At 53.0% G+C, this 15787-nt stretch overlaps 1 protein-coding gene across 3 annotated transcripts in view; it reads left to right on the top strand.

Moving 5' to 3' along the window:
* The window catches only part of RBM19 (RNA binding motif protein 19), a 142541-nt gene that overhangs the window by 119269 nt on the left and 7485 nt on the right, over nt 1–15787 (top strand). For all 3 annotated transcript variants that reach the window (XM_009426322.4, XM_054663659.2, XM_054663658.2), the window contains one exon: nt 440–560. In XM_009426322.4, the coding sequence (XP_009424597.3) occupies nt 440–560 (121 nt within the window). The remainder of the gene's footprint in view (nt 1–439; nt 561–15787) is intronic.

The following is a 15787-nucleotide window of genomic DNA, read 5'->3' as shown; positions in this document are numbered from 1 at the left end:
TGGGCAGTGAAGGAGAGCGACACCCAGTGACACCCAGAGGCCTGCACGCTTGTCATCCGGCAGCCAGCCAGGGCTCGGCTTTCTCAAGTGGCCGCCATGCAGACAGCCGGGTGGGAGGCGAGCCCACTAATGGGGTCACCCTCCACAGATCAGATGACACACGGCAAATAGACGGCTGCCTCAGCCCAGGCACCAATTACAGCCCAGACGGCAGATATATTGACTGCTCAGTCACTTGCAGCTTTCTCCCTGGGAATGCAACCCACTAATTAAATAGATGCGCCCAACCGCTCCCCAAACCCTCGCTGGAGATCAGATGTCACGGGGCCAGAACCTGGGCTTTGGCATCTGAGACGCGGGCAGGCAGCTGGCGGGCAGAGTGGAGTGTCTGCCACACTGATCCAGCTGATGTGCAGTTTCGTTTCTTGTCCCTCTGCAGAGAGCCTTCAACGCCCTGTGTCACAGCACCCACTTGTACGGGCGGAGGCTGGTGCTGGAGTGGGCCGACTCCGAGGTGACCCTGCAGGCCCTGCGGCGGAAGACGGCTGCGCACTTTCATGGTAGGAGCGGGACGGTCTTTTGGGCTGACTCATGGGCCCCCTGGGGAACACAAGAGGTGGATGGGACATCTGAGAGAACTGCCCTCGACCCAGCAGGCTATGGGCACAAAGGCTGCCAAGCACCTCCTGCTGGGCATCCTCCCACAGCCCCTCCAGACCTGCTCTCCACCTTCCTTGGGCACCCCCTGCCGGGAGGCTGGCCTACATGGAAGCATCTGGGTTCTGTGCCCTTTTGGGTTGCAGTCGGGTTAGGTCACTGGGGGCGAGACAGAGGTCAGAGTGTTTATCCCTCCCTGCCTGCCAGGTTGCCAGGTCACAGCTCGTGGCCATTGGCTCTGTCCTCACAGTGCTCTGTGTTCAGATTCCAGTGTCCGCAGGGCAGGGATGCTCACGGCCTTCCTGGTGGCCAGCCCTGGGGACCACACTCTTGCTGATCACTTTCTTCCATGACCCCGTCCACTTCCTGCCGGAGGGCTGATGCCCACAGGTCTCACTCACCTCTTACCCACCTTGGTGGTGTCATGTGGCCTCAGTGACTATTCAGGTGGTGGCCAGAAAATACTGAGCGCCCGCTGTGCCCTCATGCACCCACATGACAGTAACCAAGCAGGGCCCTAGGCTCAGGTGGAAGAGGCTGGGACACATTCCTCATCAGGTGGGCTAGAGAGGCTTCACTGCAGAGGTGACATCTGTACCCAACAAAGGGCTGCCTAAGCAGGAGGCCAGGGGCAGGGGAGACCCCAAGGTTGGAGCAAGCTCGGTATGTGTGAGAAACAGGGAGGCCAGCGTGGCTGGAGGTGAGGGGAGAAGAGAGGGAGCAGATGAGGTCAGCAGGGCCTCGTCTTCTCCAAGAGATTGTGTTCAGTCAGGTGAGGAGAGGGTGAGACAGCCCCAAGAATCGCTCCACCCTGGACACATGGAAAGTATGGCAGGTGCCCCTTGCTGTAGGGTACACACCCTCCAAACTTGGGATATCAAGGGGTACTTGACCTTGATCCCCATCTCCACACCTCCGCCTCCCATCACAGAAGTGCTTCCACTGTGGCCTGGGCCCGGCAGCAAAAGGGCAGCTGCTGGCTTTCCACCCACTTTGGATCCCGCTTACTTGGCGATGGGTCACCCAGCTGGGGAGCTTCTCTGCCTTTTGCATGCCCAGAAAAGCTAGGCTCCATGATGGGGAACAGTCCTGTCCGTGGTGCCACCCATGGTGCTCTGAGGTCTTCCTGGCACGCCACCGCATTCCTCCCCACCTCATTGTCGCCTGGGTCCCAGGTCTCAGGACCTTTCCTGGATGGAGCCACCATTGTGCCCTCATCCATCCCTTCTCTGTGGGGCAGCTCAGGGCCTCGGGTGTCACCGGGTACAGACTAGGGGTGTTTGCTACCAGCATCCCCCAACCCCACTTCTCTGTGTAGACATGGAACCTGGAGCCAGGAGTGATTATTCCCTCGCCTGACTGGTGCAGCTCTGTTGCCAAACCAGGCAGCACCTTGGGAACAGTTTCTCTTATGGAGATAGGAGCCTTCCAGCAGGGCCACTGGTCTTGCTTAGGGCGAAACGACTGGGCTTCTGAGAAGCAGCGTCTCAGCAATGCAGCAGGACTGCATCCCCCACAAGTGGACTTGGAACTCCAGAGATAGCAGGGAATCCCCTTGATCCTAGCCCAGCTGCCACACACTTCACAACACTGCCTCCTGCCCACACCTGTGGTCTTCCCGGACTCCTCCTTCCTCCCACCACACCTCCCACAGAGTTCATTGTTCCCCAGACTCCAGACAGGATTCTGTGCCTTTGCACATGCTGTTCCCTCTGCTTAGAATGCCTTGCCCCTCACTTTTTTTTTTAACCTGATAAATGCCTTCAAAACCCAGATAGAATGACACCTCCTCCAGGAAGCCTTCCCTGTTCCCTCCCCCTCCACAGGTATCAGTAATTTCTCCATCCTCTACTCTCCTCTTCTGTCACCATGCCTTCTTGCCACGTTGTAACTTATTTCTTTATGGTTTGTTATCCTCTCTGGACCCGTGCCTTCCCCACATGGGGGCTGTGTTGTGCTCATCTCTCTTAGTGATCAGTTCTTCCCTGGGTCCCCTGTGCCCAGCATAGTACCTGGCACATGCCAGGCTCCCAGTCTCAGACTGGGGAATATTTGAGCTGAGGCAAATGTGGAACCAGAGAAATGAAGGCTAAATACACAGTTGCAAGCTCACAACTCAATAAGACCCCAAATCCTGATGTGCAGAAAGAGAGCCTGTCCTTATCGACAACCATTGACAAGCCCAAATGCGCCCGTCGGCAAATGTTTGTGTAAGGGACTCTCCCCGGAGTGGAGACGGGGGCCCATCTCCCCCGCCACCCCCATCCCCCAACCCCGGGGCCAGCCGAGGAGTGCAGGCTCAGCAGTTCTGCCCTGCCTTAGAGAGAAGCCCCCTTCAATAAATTGAGTTCCAAAGACAGCACTATTGCCTCGCCACAGTGGAAAGACTTGGCTGGCAGCATTTCTGTGGGATTGACTGTCTCCACAGCCACTTACCAGCCAGGCCAAGGCCCAGACAGGGGCAGATAGAATGATAACAGTAACAAAGACAGTTTTTCATTTGCCTACATCTTCCCATTCACTCCCTAGCAGCTCTATGAGATGGACACTATTAGCCCCATTTCACAGATGAGAGAACTAAGGCCTGCCAAGCACTGCAGTAATTTATGACGACTACTGTTTATTAAGCACTTACTGTGCATCAGGGGGCCGTCCTCACACCGGCATCATCTCAGTGCTCACAGCAACTGTAGCAGCTGTAGGCAGTGCTATGTCTACTCAGCAAGGAAGTGGCAGAGCTCAGACTTGATCTCCAGACTGGCTCTAGAGCCTCCCACCCCACCCACCGGCCCCAACTATGTTATACTAGCAAACGTCACTCAAGAAAAAACTCCTGGCCAGGCGCAGTGGCTCAGGCCTGTAATCCCAGCACTTTGTGAGGCCGAGGTGTGTGGATCACTTGAGGTCAGGAATTTGAGACCAGCCTGGCCAACATGGTGAAACCCCGTCTCTACTAAAAATACAAAAAAATAGCCAGGCTTGGTGGCGCATGCCTGTAGTCCCAGCTACTTGGGAGGCTGAGGCAGGAGAATCACTTGAACCCGGGAGGTGGAGGTTGCAGTGAGCCAGGATCACACCACTGCACTCCAGCCTGGGTGACAGAGCGAGACTCCATCTCAAAAAAAAAAAGAAAAGAAAAGAAAAAGAAAGTCCCAGGCCCTCACTAAACCTGGGGTATGTGAGTGTTCACTGACTGCATGGCTTTGGCCCTTCTGACTCATCGGGACCATGAACCCAAGATCTGCAGGGTTCCTTCAGAAACTGACAGAATGAATAACAAATCATAATGACAAACACTGCTGGCCCTTCGGAATTGGCACAGCATGTGCTCATAGAAGGCCCTGTTATGTGCATGTTTCATTGTCCCCATTGTATAGATGAGGAAGCCGACATGCATAGGTGAGATAAGGCCCCTCAGGGCGGGCTTGAGTGTCAGAGCCATGTGTTTCCACCCCTCTGAGTCCCTCTGAAAGAGCACTGCTCTCCCAGGTTCTGGAAGGGGACATCAGCTCTGGGCTCCCCGAGTATGTCAAAGATGAGCACTAACGAACCCTTCCCCAGTGCCACAGGAGATGGGCCAAGGCCCTAGGAGGGAGCAGAATTTGCACAGGAGCCTCATAGAAAGACCCTGTCATGCAATGGCAGCTTACGGGGGTATAGGCAGTGCCCACGGAGCAACAGGATGCTGGGGCTCCCAGAGCGGAGTAGTGTCAGAGCTCTTAACCACCCCAGGGGCTGAAAGGGCAGGGGGAGGAAGTGATATTCCTGGGGTCCAGTGAGGACAGGAGCCTAGGAGCAGCTACCAGTGGGCACTGCAGTGTGGAGGGACACAGCCCCTGCCAGAGGACAGCAGCAAAGCAGGAAGAAGGGACTGGGGACAGAACAGCTGCAGCTCTCTCTCCTGCAGCCGTCTGCTCTCCGGCCATGGCCTCCCATCAGGCCATCCCACCTGTCGGCCACAGGCCCAAATTGTCCCTGTGACACATTCAGTAGGGTTCAGCCTTCCGGGGATGGAGCAGGACAGAGGATGGATGTGGAGGGACCAGACAGAGAATGTCCAGTGTGTACGGTGACCTACGTACATGTCAGGGCATGTTGCCAGAGGTAGGGGTTATGTTTTCCCGGGGGCAGGAGCAGCCCTGAGAAACGGTGCCCAGGTTGGAGAGGATGCTGATATGGTCCTGGATGTGACCCATCCACAGGCATCAGGGCCAAGCACAGCAGAGTGTCAGACCTCCCTGCTGGCCTCACCTGTGTGGACCAGGAAGAGGGGGCAAGAAGGTGGCCTGAGAGTTTGGAGCCAAAGAGTCTGAATTCCTCATTGCGTTTTTCAGCACTGTTTTCCAAAGAAACATGATAATCCCTTGAAAACAAAAGAACACACTCTGTAGAATACAGCAAGATGTAAGATGGGGATTGTTTTTTAACTAAGAATCCATGAAACTTTGTCTTCCAGTATGGCTGGCCTCGGAGGAACTGGGAACACCTGGTAGTTGCATTACCTGGGTCCCAGTATGGCTGGCCTCAGAGGGACTGGGAATGCCTGGTAATTGCGTTTGTGTCTGCGTGTGTGGCAAGAGGATCTTTTGTTTTCATCAGATTTTCTAGGAGGTCATGGGCCCCAAAAGGTTTAGGAACCACCAGCTTAGGAAAAAGAGCATCAACTTTGGAGTCAGCAAGACCCAGATTCTGCATTCTGGCTGTGTGTTCCAGGGCAAGACCCGGATTCCGCATTCTGGCTGTGTGTCCCAGGGCAAGACCCGGATTCCGCATTCTGGCTGTTGTCCTGGGGCAAGTCGCTCCTCCCTGTGAGCTTCTGTTTTCTCATTTGAAAGATGTTAACAGGGGTACCCCTTCTGGAATTGATTTGACAGTGATCAGGGAAGTAACAAAAGCCATAGTAGCAGCTTTCCTCACTGGGGACCAGGAACTCTTCTAAATCCCTTGCAGTGAGGGGTCTCATGTCATTCACACACCACCGCTATGAGTGAGATGCTGTTCATCTCCCCATTCTGCAGATAAGGGAACTGAGGCACGCAGAGATGAAGCACCTTGCCCAAGGTCACACAGGTAGTGAATGGTTGAACTTGAACGATAGTCAGGTTTACCTCTCTATCCGTCCTCCCCTGGGAGTGTGACACTGGATTGGGAAAGTGAGGTGATGCCTGGAGTGTGTCCAGCACAGAGCAGGCGTGCTAGAGATGTCAGTCTCTCTCACCCACTGAGACACCTATTGTCCGATTGATGTCTCTGGGACACAGGAGGTGCCCACAGCAGCCTCAAATGTTCAGAATAGGCCTGCTGGCCTCCTGCCCTCCTGGCCAGACCCTTCTCCCCACCCTGTGCCCTTTTCCCATGGAGAAAAATAACTCAGTTCATTTGTGTGAAAATCCGCATTGTTCAGAGCTCCTGGGGCCCTGGCAGACCCTAAGAGCAGGTGGTATCCATGCCCAGTTCCCTCCCCTGGCTCTGGCCTCGGCCCTGAACTCTGCCAGGAAGGCACTCAGATCTCAGGTGGAGACTGCCAAGCTCTGAGGCCACAACAAAGAGCTCCCTGCAGAATGTGCGCCACAGAATGAAAGGCAGTCAGGCATCTTAACCATTCGGCAGGGCCTGGCAGGAAGATGCCGGTGACACCTTAGCCTGTGAGCCGCACTCAGGGACAGTGGGAAGTGGCCAGAGCAGATAGAGTGGAGCTTTGGCACCAGCCGAAGCCCTTGATGTGGTCCGTGCCCCACCAGCATGAATTACCCTAGAGTGCCCCTGCCCCTGGGCTCAGCTTCCCAGCTCCCAGGACTGGCCTCATCTTCCCTGGGTCCCTGAGGCACCTAGGTCATAGTAGAACATTCAATTTGTAGTTCAAGCTAAATAATACCAATTATTATTATCATTACTGTAACTAGCAATCTTCATGTGTCAAGCCTTACTTGGCGGCCAGGTACTATCTGCAAGCTTTCATGGGAACGAGTCCTGCAGAATCCTGGGAGGTAAATACAGGTCCTCAGATAACATCATTTTATCATAATTGATAAGAAAAAAATAGCTTCCCATCCAGGGCCACTGTCTGTGTGCAGTTTGTGTGTTCTCCCTGTGGTGTTTGCGTGCTCACCCTGTGGAGTGTGCATGCTCTCCCCATGTTGTTTGCATGTTCTCCCCGTGGAGTTTGCATGTTCTCCCCGTGGAGTTTGTGTGTTCTCCCCATGGAGTTTGTGTGCTCACCCCGTGGAGTTTGTGTGTTTTCCCTGTGGAGTTTGTGTGTTCTCCCCATGGAGTTTGTGTGCTCACCCCGTGGAGTTTGTGTGTTCTCCCCATGGAGTTTGTTTGCATGCTCATCCTGTGGAGTTTGCATGCTCTCCCCATGGAGTTTATGTGTTCTCCCCGTGGAGTTTGCGTGCTCACCCTGTGGGGTTTGTGTGTTCACCCCATGTGGGTTTTCTCCAGATCCTCTGGTTTCCTCCCACATCCCAAAGCCATGCACGCTGGGTGAATTGGCAAGTCTCAGTGGTCCCAGAGTGGGTGAGTGCAGTTACGTGTGTGATCCGTGCCCTACCCGGGGTGGGTTCCCTCCCAGTGTCCTGAGCTGCCAGGAGAGGCTCTGGCCCCCTGCAGCCCTGAACTGGAATTGTTGGGTAAATCATTATCTTCCTTGTTTTTACTGATCTGTCTTAAATGTATATATAGCTCACATTTATTTCAGTGTTTAATATTTAGACGTTTTGGTGTCTTTATTCAGAAGTTTGGTGATGCTTTTGTTACTAGAAATACATTAGTGTGTAGGAGTTTAGCTCTTGTTTACATCCATTAACCTGTGGTAACATTGAGTTTGTTATACATCTTTTCACTAAAAGTTGCGAGATTTCCAAGAACTTATGAACCAGTCAATTTACTGTACTGTCGCAATCCTCTGTTTTAAATATGAGAAAACTAAGGCACAGAGAGGGCAAGTAACTTGCCCAAGGGCACCCAGCTACTGACCACAGAGCCAGGATTCAAACCTGTGTTTTCCACCATCCTGCTGTACCGAGTATTTGTGTCAGCTGATCTGAGCAGCTGCCCCTTGCATTTTACCTGAATGTGTCCTCATACCCGTTCTGTGACCTCAGGCAAGTCGCTCTGCCTCAGCTCTGTCATTGGTACGATGGGGCCACAGCGCCCACCTCGTTAGGGAAACGGTGGGGCTCCAAGGGAAGGATGCCTATAAAGGAGATGGCGCACAGCTCCTGGCACATCACGTGCAGTCAACAAATAGGATTGTTGAGGGGCCTCATTGTCCTTCGGGGCACTCACTCTTCCTTTTCTGAGTTGCCAAAAATACTCCCACTTTCTTTGCATTCCAGTCAGGCCAGGCTAAGGGAGGATGCACTCTGGGCAAAGGACCGAGACACAGAGATGAGCCCTGGTGTTTATAAGCCTGGGCAGTAGCACGTGTGTGTGTGTGTGTGTGTGTGTGTGTGTGTATTAAGTAGGAGGATGGGTTATAAGCCTGGGCAGTAGCACGTGAGAGTGTGTGTGTGTCTGTGTGTGTGTATTAAGTAGGAGGATGGGTTATAAGCCTGGGCAGTAGCACGTGAGAGTGTGTGTGTGTGTCTGTGTGTGTGTCTGTGTGTGTATATTAAGTAGGAGGATGGGTATACCTGACACAGAAGCATTGCTTGGGACGTGTGTGTGTGTGTGTGTGTGTGTGTGTATGTATGTATGTATGTAGTAAGTAGGGGGATAGGTATGCCTGACACATAAGCATTGCTTGGGACGTGTATGTGTGTGTGTGTGTGTGTGTGTGTGTGTGTATGTGTGTGTGGGGGGGGTGAGTGTGTATGTAGTAAGTAGGAGGACAGGTATGCCTGACACATAAGCATTGCTTGGGACACGTGTGTGTATGTGTGTGTGTGTGTACGCATGTAGTAAGTAGGAGGACAGGTATGCCTGACACATAAGCATTGCTTGGGATAGGATGTTTATATCTGGCCACAGATGCCACCTGTTCTCCCTTGTCTCCATGGCATAGCACAGAGCCTGGCACCTAGTAGGAGCTTATTAGTGCCCAGGTGCCATGAGGAGAAGGAGGAGGATTCACTGCTCAAGCAGCAACCGTAATGTCCTGCCTTCCAAGTCAGTTACAATGACTCATTATGCTCCGCGCCCAGACTCGAGCTCTCTGCTTATCCAGGTTCCTTATTGGCAGCCAAAAGAAACTTGTTGTAAACCCCCCAGCCCCTCCCCACCAAGCAGAAGCCTTCATTTTATCCATTGTCCCCGTATAATGGCAGGGCATTATATTTTTCCTTGCAAGTTGATGCTTGCAAAACACCTGTCAAATTGAACAGCGAAGGACAGGGCTTTGAAAGTCATTGTAAAAGTTGGCCTGAGTAGGCAAAGACCTTGACACCAGACAGAGATGCTTTCAAAAGGGAATAGCAAGACAGACGTTTTCCACCAAACTGCCCTCCCCATCTCCCCTGTCCTCTTCCTGCCCCTGCCCGCTGCCCCGCACCTCCCTCCCTTCCTTGCTGGCCAAGAATCAGGTTTCTCATCTCCAGCGCAGCAGCCCCGTGGTAGGTGAAGTGCTATTCTTCACTGCCTTGCATGTGGGAGTTTGAAAAGAGAGAGCAAGGAGGGAAGAAAGAGGAAAGTCTGCCGCTGGCTGTGTCCTTTTCTTCCTGAGCGTGTTACAAACCAGCAGGGTCACGGCATCGAGAAGCTTTCAGGGCCGCGGCAGGCCACAGTACCTGCGAGCACAGCCGAGAGAATATAATGGTATGGAAGAAATCCGTGCGCAGAACCCTGTGTTTTACAGCACTCACAGCCAGGGAGGCTGGGCAAACAGGCTTTTATTTGGCCGGGAGCGTGGCTCTGCTTCCCGTGTTGTCTTATTCCAGCTGGGGAGGACTGATGGGCTGTGGTTAGCATCTCTACCTTTCACCTCCAGAGCTGGGAGCGCAGACATGACCAGCATGGCGAGTGGCTGGCAGTGGGGCCTTCCCCCGCCTGCCCAAGCCAGGTTGGGCTGGGGCGGGAGATCTATGAGCAGAGCGCCTGGAGAAGCGCTCTTCCGGCACAGACGGGTGGCTGTCCCCATGGGTCGCCGGCCTCCAGCAAACAGTCACCCTCCCAGCCTCGCGAGGAGCAGGGAAGGAGCCTGCTTGCTAGAGCCCTGGTCCCGGCAGCCCCCACTGACCCCGGCCCCCACTGCCTCCCAGCCAGAGTGTCAAAGATGCAGCTTTTCCCCCACACCTCTCCTTTTCGTGATTCCCTTGTCATGCCCCTCCCGTGGTCCTCCTCGAATACCACAGCCTGCCATCAGGTGCTCACGTGTGCAATTAAGATCCTTCTCCATGTGGCACTTTATCCTTTGGGCGGGTACAAGGCCCTTTGACCACCCTGCCTGGGCCCCACATCTAACACAGAGAGGAGGCACTCAGTGACCATTTGTGGGGTGAAAAAATGAACATACATAAGAACCTAATCATCAGAATGATGATTAGAATTTAATTGAGCATCTAATAGGTGCTGGACACTGTGTGAGCGTTAACTCAGTTCATCTTCACAGTCACCCCACAAGGAAGGAAGCCGGGCTCAGAAAAGCTGGCTAATGTGCTCCAAGCCCCACACTTAGCCAGGTGTGCGGTCGGCACTGGAGCCCTGTGTGGTCGAAGCCAGATATTCCTAACTGGGTGCTTCGAAGCACCGCTGGTCTGAAAAGGCAATCATGTAAGTTCTTATAAAGATCAAGTCAGAGGGAAAGGAAAGAAAGAGGGCAAGAAAGCTTTGTCATGGACCTACCATGTGCAGAGAGTGATATCAGGTGGTTTTACGTAACTCAGTCTCATTTCAGGCTCACAGCTCCTTTAAGAACAGTGTTGCTTCCATTTTACTGAAGCACAAACCAAGACCCAGAGCAGTCTAGTGCCCGGTCTGAAGGCATACAGGTCTGGACACTGCAGAACTGTAGTTAATGTCTATACCTGGGTGTTCCATCGTACCCTGTATCCTCAGCACCTCCTAAATCCCAAATTGCCCTCTCTTTATTGGATCTGGGCTCCTGATCCAGGTACAGCAGCAGTTGCAAACCACAGCCTACAATCTGTTTTTATAAATAAAGTTGTATTGGAACACAGGCATGCCCATTTGTTCATATATCGTCTAGGGCTACTTTCTTCCCCTGCAAGGAAAAGCTGAGTGGTTGTGACAGAGACCCTATGGCCCACCAAGCCTAAAGTATTTACTTTCTGGCTCTTCAAAGAAAGGCCTTGCAGCCCCTAGGCCTTCTGAAGTGGCTGCCCTTATTTTATCCAAAAGCCAGGGGTGGCTAGTTCCTCCCACGGTGACTCCCCACTTTCTCAGAGCATGTAACTCTAGAGGCCTCATAACTGCACCCCCAGTGCCCTGCAACTGGAGTCCTGTGCTTAGATCTCCAGCTTCCCTGGATAGGAGGCCCCATTCATTCATTCATTCATTCATTCAACAGTTCTTCACTGATGACCTTATATTACCAAGCCGTGCTCTAGGCACTGAGGGCAAAGCAGTGTACAAAAGAGAAAGTCCTCCCTCATGGAGCTGATTTGAGTGAGAGAGACAGATGATTGCCCCCCTCCCCTGCCCTACCAAAAAAATAAATAAATAGCAACAAAGTTCTAATGATACCAAGTCCTGTGGTGGAAATTAGAAAGGGTAAAATATGGTTGATGCAGTGGCTCACACCTGTAATCCCAGTGCTTTGAGACGCCAAGGCAGGAAGATCACTTGAGCCTAGGAGTTTGAGACCAGCCTGAGCCACATAGCGAGACCCCGTCTCTAAAAAAAACTTTTAAAATTAGCCAGACATGGTGGCGCACACCTGTAGTCCCAGTTACTCGGGAGGCTGAGGTGGGAGGATCACTTGAGCCCAGGAGTTCGAGGCTGCAGCAAGCCATGATTATGCCACTGCACTCCAGCCTGGGCAACAGAGCAAGACCCTGTCTCTTTTAAAAAAAGAAAAGAAAAGAAAGGATAGCATAATGAGCTCTTCAGGACCAGAGAGGGGAAGGAGAGATTCCAAATATGATGGTTGGAAAGTCTTTCTGCCGAGTCAGCATTTCTGTGTGATTCAAAGGGACCAACCAGCCAAGGATCTGGGGGGAACCATCCCAGGTAGCAGAAGCCATGGGTGCCAAGGTCCTGGGGTCAGAGTGTGTTCAAAGCAGGCAGAGAAGCCAGCAAGGGTTCCTCCTGGGGCCTTGCCTGGCCTGGCAGGAAGCGCAGCTTATATTCAAGGTGCAGTGGGAAGCTCCCAGAAGATTTGAGGAGAAGAGTCTCAAGACCCGATTCACACTGTCAGACCTCATCCCCTGCATTGTAGAGGGGCAAGAATGGAGGGCAGAGGTCCCATCCAGACCAATAAGGGCCATGGAGCAGAGGCTGTGAGGTGGGGAAGCAGGTGGATTGAGCATTTTGGATAAAGGTAGAGCCAGCCAGACTTGCTTCTGGAAGGCAGGAGAAAAATCAAAACTGGTGCATAGGTTTTTGCTCCAAGCCATTCATGGGATGGTGGTGCTGCATGGTGAGCAGAGGCCCAGGAAGCTGGGAAGAACAGGTGGCTGGGCGGGGGTGTTCTGAACGTGTTGAAGTTGAGACACCTATTAGGACTCCCCTTGATGTCAGGCAGATAAGATCTATGAGTTGGGAGCTCAGGGGTGAAGTCTGGGCTGAGACATAAATTTGGAAGTCATCAGCAGACAGATGATATTTAAAGCCTGCAAGAGTTCACCCCCCTCCCCACTTCCATAACTTAATCATTCACAGGACCGTACATTTTCAAAAGACTGGAGACCAAGAGAGCCAGTTATCCCCACGTCAACCCTTGCGAATAGGCCGCCTTGATCTTGCCCATGAAAACATAATCATCAGGCTTTAAAACTCACAGTCAGGAAAGTTCAAGCAAAGATGTGAAGCCACAGAATTTGTTATTCAAAATATCCCTTGGTCGTGGTTCCTTCCATCCACCTGGAGACAGAGGTTTTCTGTAAGCTTCCCATTTTCATTCCTTCACCTGGGTCCTTCTTGTTTTCTCCTGAAGACTTGACTGTAGCAGCCCTTCCTCCAGAGGTGTTGAAGGCCTAAGCAGGAGGCAGGCAAAGAGGGAGACTGTCCCGGATTGCCATAGCGGGTCCTGACAGGAAAGGCCGAGACTGGGTGGGGCATGGGAATATGTGGGTGATTTATCCCTGACCTCTTTAAAATGATCACTTTACAGCCAAAAGTGGTGGCTCACGCCTGTAATCCCAGCACTTTGGGAGGCCAAGGTGGGTGGATAACTTGAGCCCAGGAGTTCGAGACCAGCCTGGCCAACACGACGAAGCCCTGTCTCTTCTAAAAATACAAAAATTAGCCAGGCGTGGTGGCGTGCGCCCATAATCCCAGCTACTCAGGAGGCTGAGGCAGGAGAATCACTTGAACCCGGGAGACAGAAGTTGCAGTGAGCCGAGATCACACCACTGCACTCCAGCCTGGGCAACAGAGTGAGACTTAGTCTCAAAAAAAAAAAGAAAAAAGAAATGATCACTTTTTGTGTTCAGGGTAGTGTGTTTTAACCTATCTCCAGCTCCTGGTCATGTTGGGAAGTGGTTCCAGGAGAGGTTGAGGTTGCCTGGGAAACCCACTCTCACACCCCTGGCTACCTTAGCTGCTGGAGGCTGAATCCAGAGGAGAAAAATCAAGGAGAGGGAATTCTTTCGGTCAAGGCAGTTCCCAAGTGTGCGCCCAAGTGGTGCACATGGCTGGCCATGCAGGGAGCCATGATCAGAGAGCAAGATCCTTCTCCCTGCAGCGGTGCAGGGAGGCTGGGGGGCCTGGAGGCCAGCTGGAGCAGGTATTGCCCAGTCACCCCCTCCTAATTCCTTCCACTCCCCACGCCTGAGCCTTGCTGGGCGGTGTTTTGGAAATAATTCCAAGTGCTTCGGCAATATCCTGCACACTCTCTTCCCCTTCCCCCGGGAGCGGCTGTCCGTGTGGGGAAGGTACTTGCTCCCAATCCAGCTAAATTGTTATTGACTTGTGTTCTCTGCGTTCCGCAAACATTTCACTCAGCCGTCGCCAGCAAGGCCAGGAATCCCTGCTAGGGCTAACGGGGAAGCCAGCTGTGCCGGGCCATTTCTCGTGCTCTTCCTCATCGATCACGGAATTAAACTGACAGAAGGAGAATTTCAGAGCGACTTGGGAGGGGCAGGGGCTGGGCCGGGATTGGACGAGGGTTTGGGGACTTGGGGACCACAGTGCTAGAAACAGGGACAGGAGGAGGGTGGGTTTCCCTCCAGGGTTGTAGCTGGTGGTAGGGGGTGGCCAGTTTTATTTCTGAACTGTAGGCTGGCCCAGCCCGGAGAAACCCAAGGAAAACACACAGACAAGGTTTTTATTACTGCTTCATGACCACAAGTGAAAGTAGTGGGGTTTGGTAGACAGAGAGGAGAGAGAGAAAAGAGCAGAGACCACACTGGCAAGTTGTCGGCTGAAATTAGATCTTTATTTTGCCTACCAGGTATGAAAACAATGGTTTTGTATGAATCATCACTATTTTCCTAGTGGAAGATTTGACCTGAAAATCAAGATTCTGACCTCTTCTGAAAAATCAGATTTGGCCAGCCTGGTTCCACATTCCCACAGGGCACCAGGCCCAAGGAATGGCTGCACGTTTATACGAAGGCTGGGCTTCCCCTTACGCACAATGCATAGCCCTCCCTGTAGTCTCCCCCAACCCCCTGGACTGTTTGATGCCATCATATTCCTATCTGGACCCTCGAGCCTTTGCACTTACACAGCCTGGTATAGACACCACTATACCTTGGCCCTATGAGATGTTACCAGCTGCTCCCTTTCAGCCTCTGCTTTCCAACCCAGGGCCTATGCCAAAAGAAAAGAGATCAGTAACTAATGTGGACCAAACCCTAAGACTTGGGAGATTCCTCCAGACCTGAGGCAGAGGAGTAGGGGATGCCTTCCCACCTTTCCTGGTTCTTTTTCCCTTTTCCCTCTGCAGTGAGTCACCCTCACCGGGACACTCCCCTTGCTTCCCAGCCCGCACAGGTCTCCCAGTATCTGTAACTAATACAAACACGTGGGACCAAGTCTAGAAGCCCCCAGGCATAGCCCACGCCCACAGCCCTAGCTCAGGGTAACTCCATGGGTATCAGGGCTGCAGCACCTTCACCAGCCCCTGTGTATGGGGTTGTGCGTGGCCAGTCATAGAATTCTGCACACACACAAGACACCCAGAGCGCAGAGGGAAATTACTCCACCCACCGACCCACTCTCCAGCCACTCAGGGAGCCCAGGTCCTCAGCACCAAGATTAATAACATCAGTCATCATAGTAGTCATCATATCCCGTGCCCACCCCAGGCCATTTGCATCAGAACCTCTGGAGGTAGGATCCAGGCATCAGTGGGTTCCTAGCTGATGCTACCAGACAGCTGGATTGAGAACCAATGGCCTTTGAAAAGGAAATTGCTGCTACATAGCCTGGGTCTGTTCATGCTTTTCCTGTTGAGACCCCCCTCCTAGGGAGGCTGGGCTAGTGTCCCCCTCTGCGGGGCAGGCTTTGCTGTGCTGTGCCAGCAAGGCTGGAGCCAACCCTATCTGAGCTCAAGGTCCTGCTTGGAAAGTGTGGCCACTTGACTCTTCAGAGCCCTAGTGCGGCTGCTTCCTCATCTGAAAAGTGGGACAATGATGTTGCCTAGCTGGCGGAATTTCTGTAGGAAAGTCCAGAGCCAGCCTGCTGCTTAGAGCCAGCAGGCGCCTGAGGAGTGGTCCCTGCGGCTCGCCCCTCAGCCTTATCTTGGGCAGCTGGATTTCCCCTTTGCTGGGCACTGCCTGTCCTCTGGGGTGGCCTCACAGGACCCTTTGATTGTTAGCTTTCATGTTTGCCTGGCACCTCAACGGGCGGGGCCCTGGGCTAAGTGCTCTCATGCTTTATCTCATCAAATCCCCTGTGGTGGGTGCTACTACTGTGCCCTGTCTGCAGAAGAGTAACTTTGGTAACTCAGAGAAGGCTGGGACCACCAAGTGGCAGCACTCAGGTCCCACCTCGTCCTGTCCACCCTGAGCCCCAGTGTGGCCCCCGTGGCTGGTGGTTTAGTTTATCCTGTGGAGTTTTGTTCACT

Source organism: Pan troglodytes, chromosome 10, assembly GCF_028858775.2.
Source record: "Pan troglodytes isolate AG18354 chromosome 10, NHGRI_mPanTro3-v2.0_pri, whole genome shotgun sequence".
Classification (NCBI taxonomy): domain Eukaryota; kingdom Metazoa; phylum Chordata; class Mammalia; order Primates; family Hominidae; genus Pan; species Pan troglodytes.
Note: the sequence above shows the minus strand (reverse complement) of the source record. Positions and strands in the feature narration are given on the sequence as shown.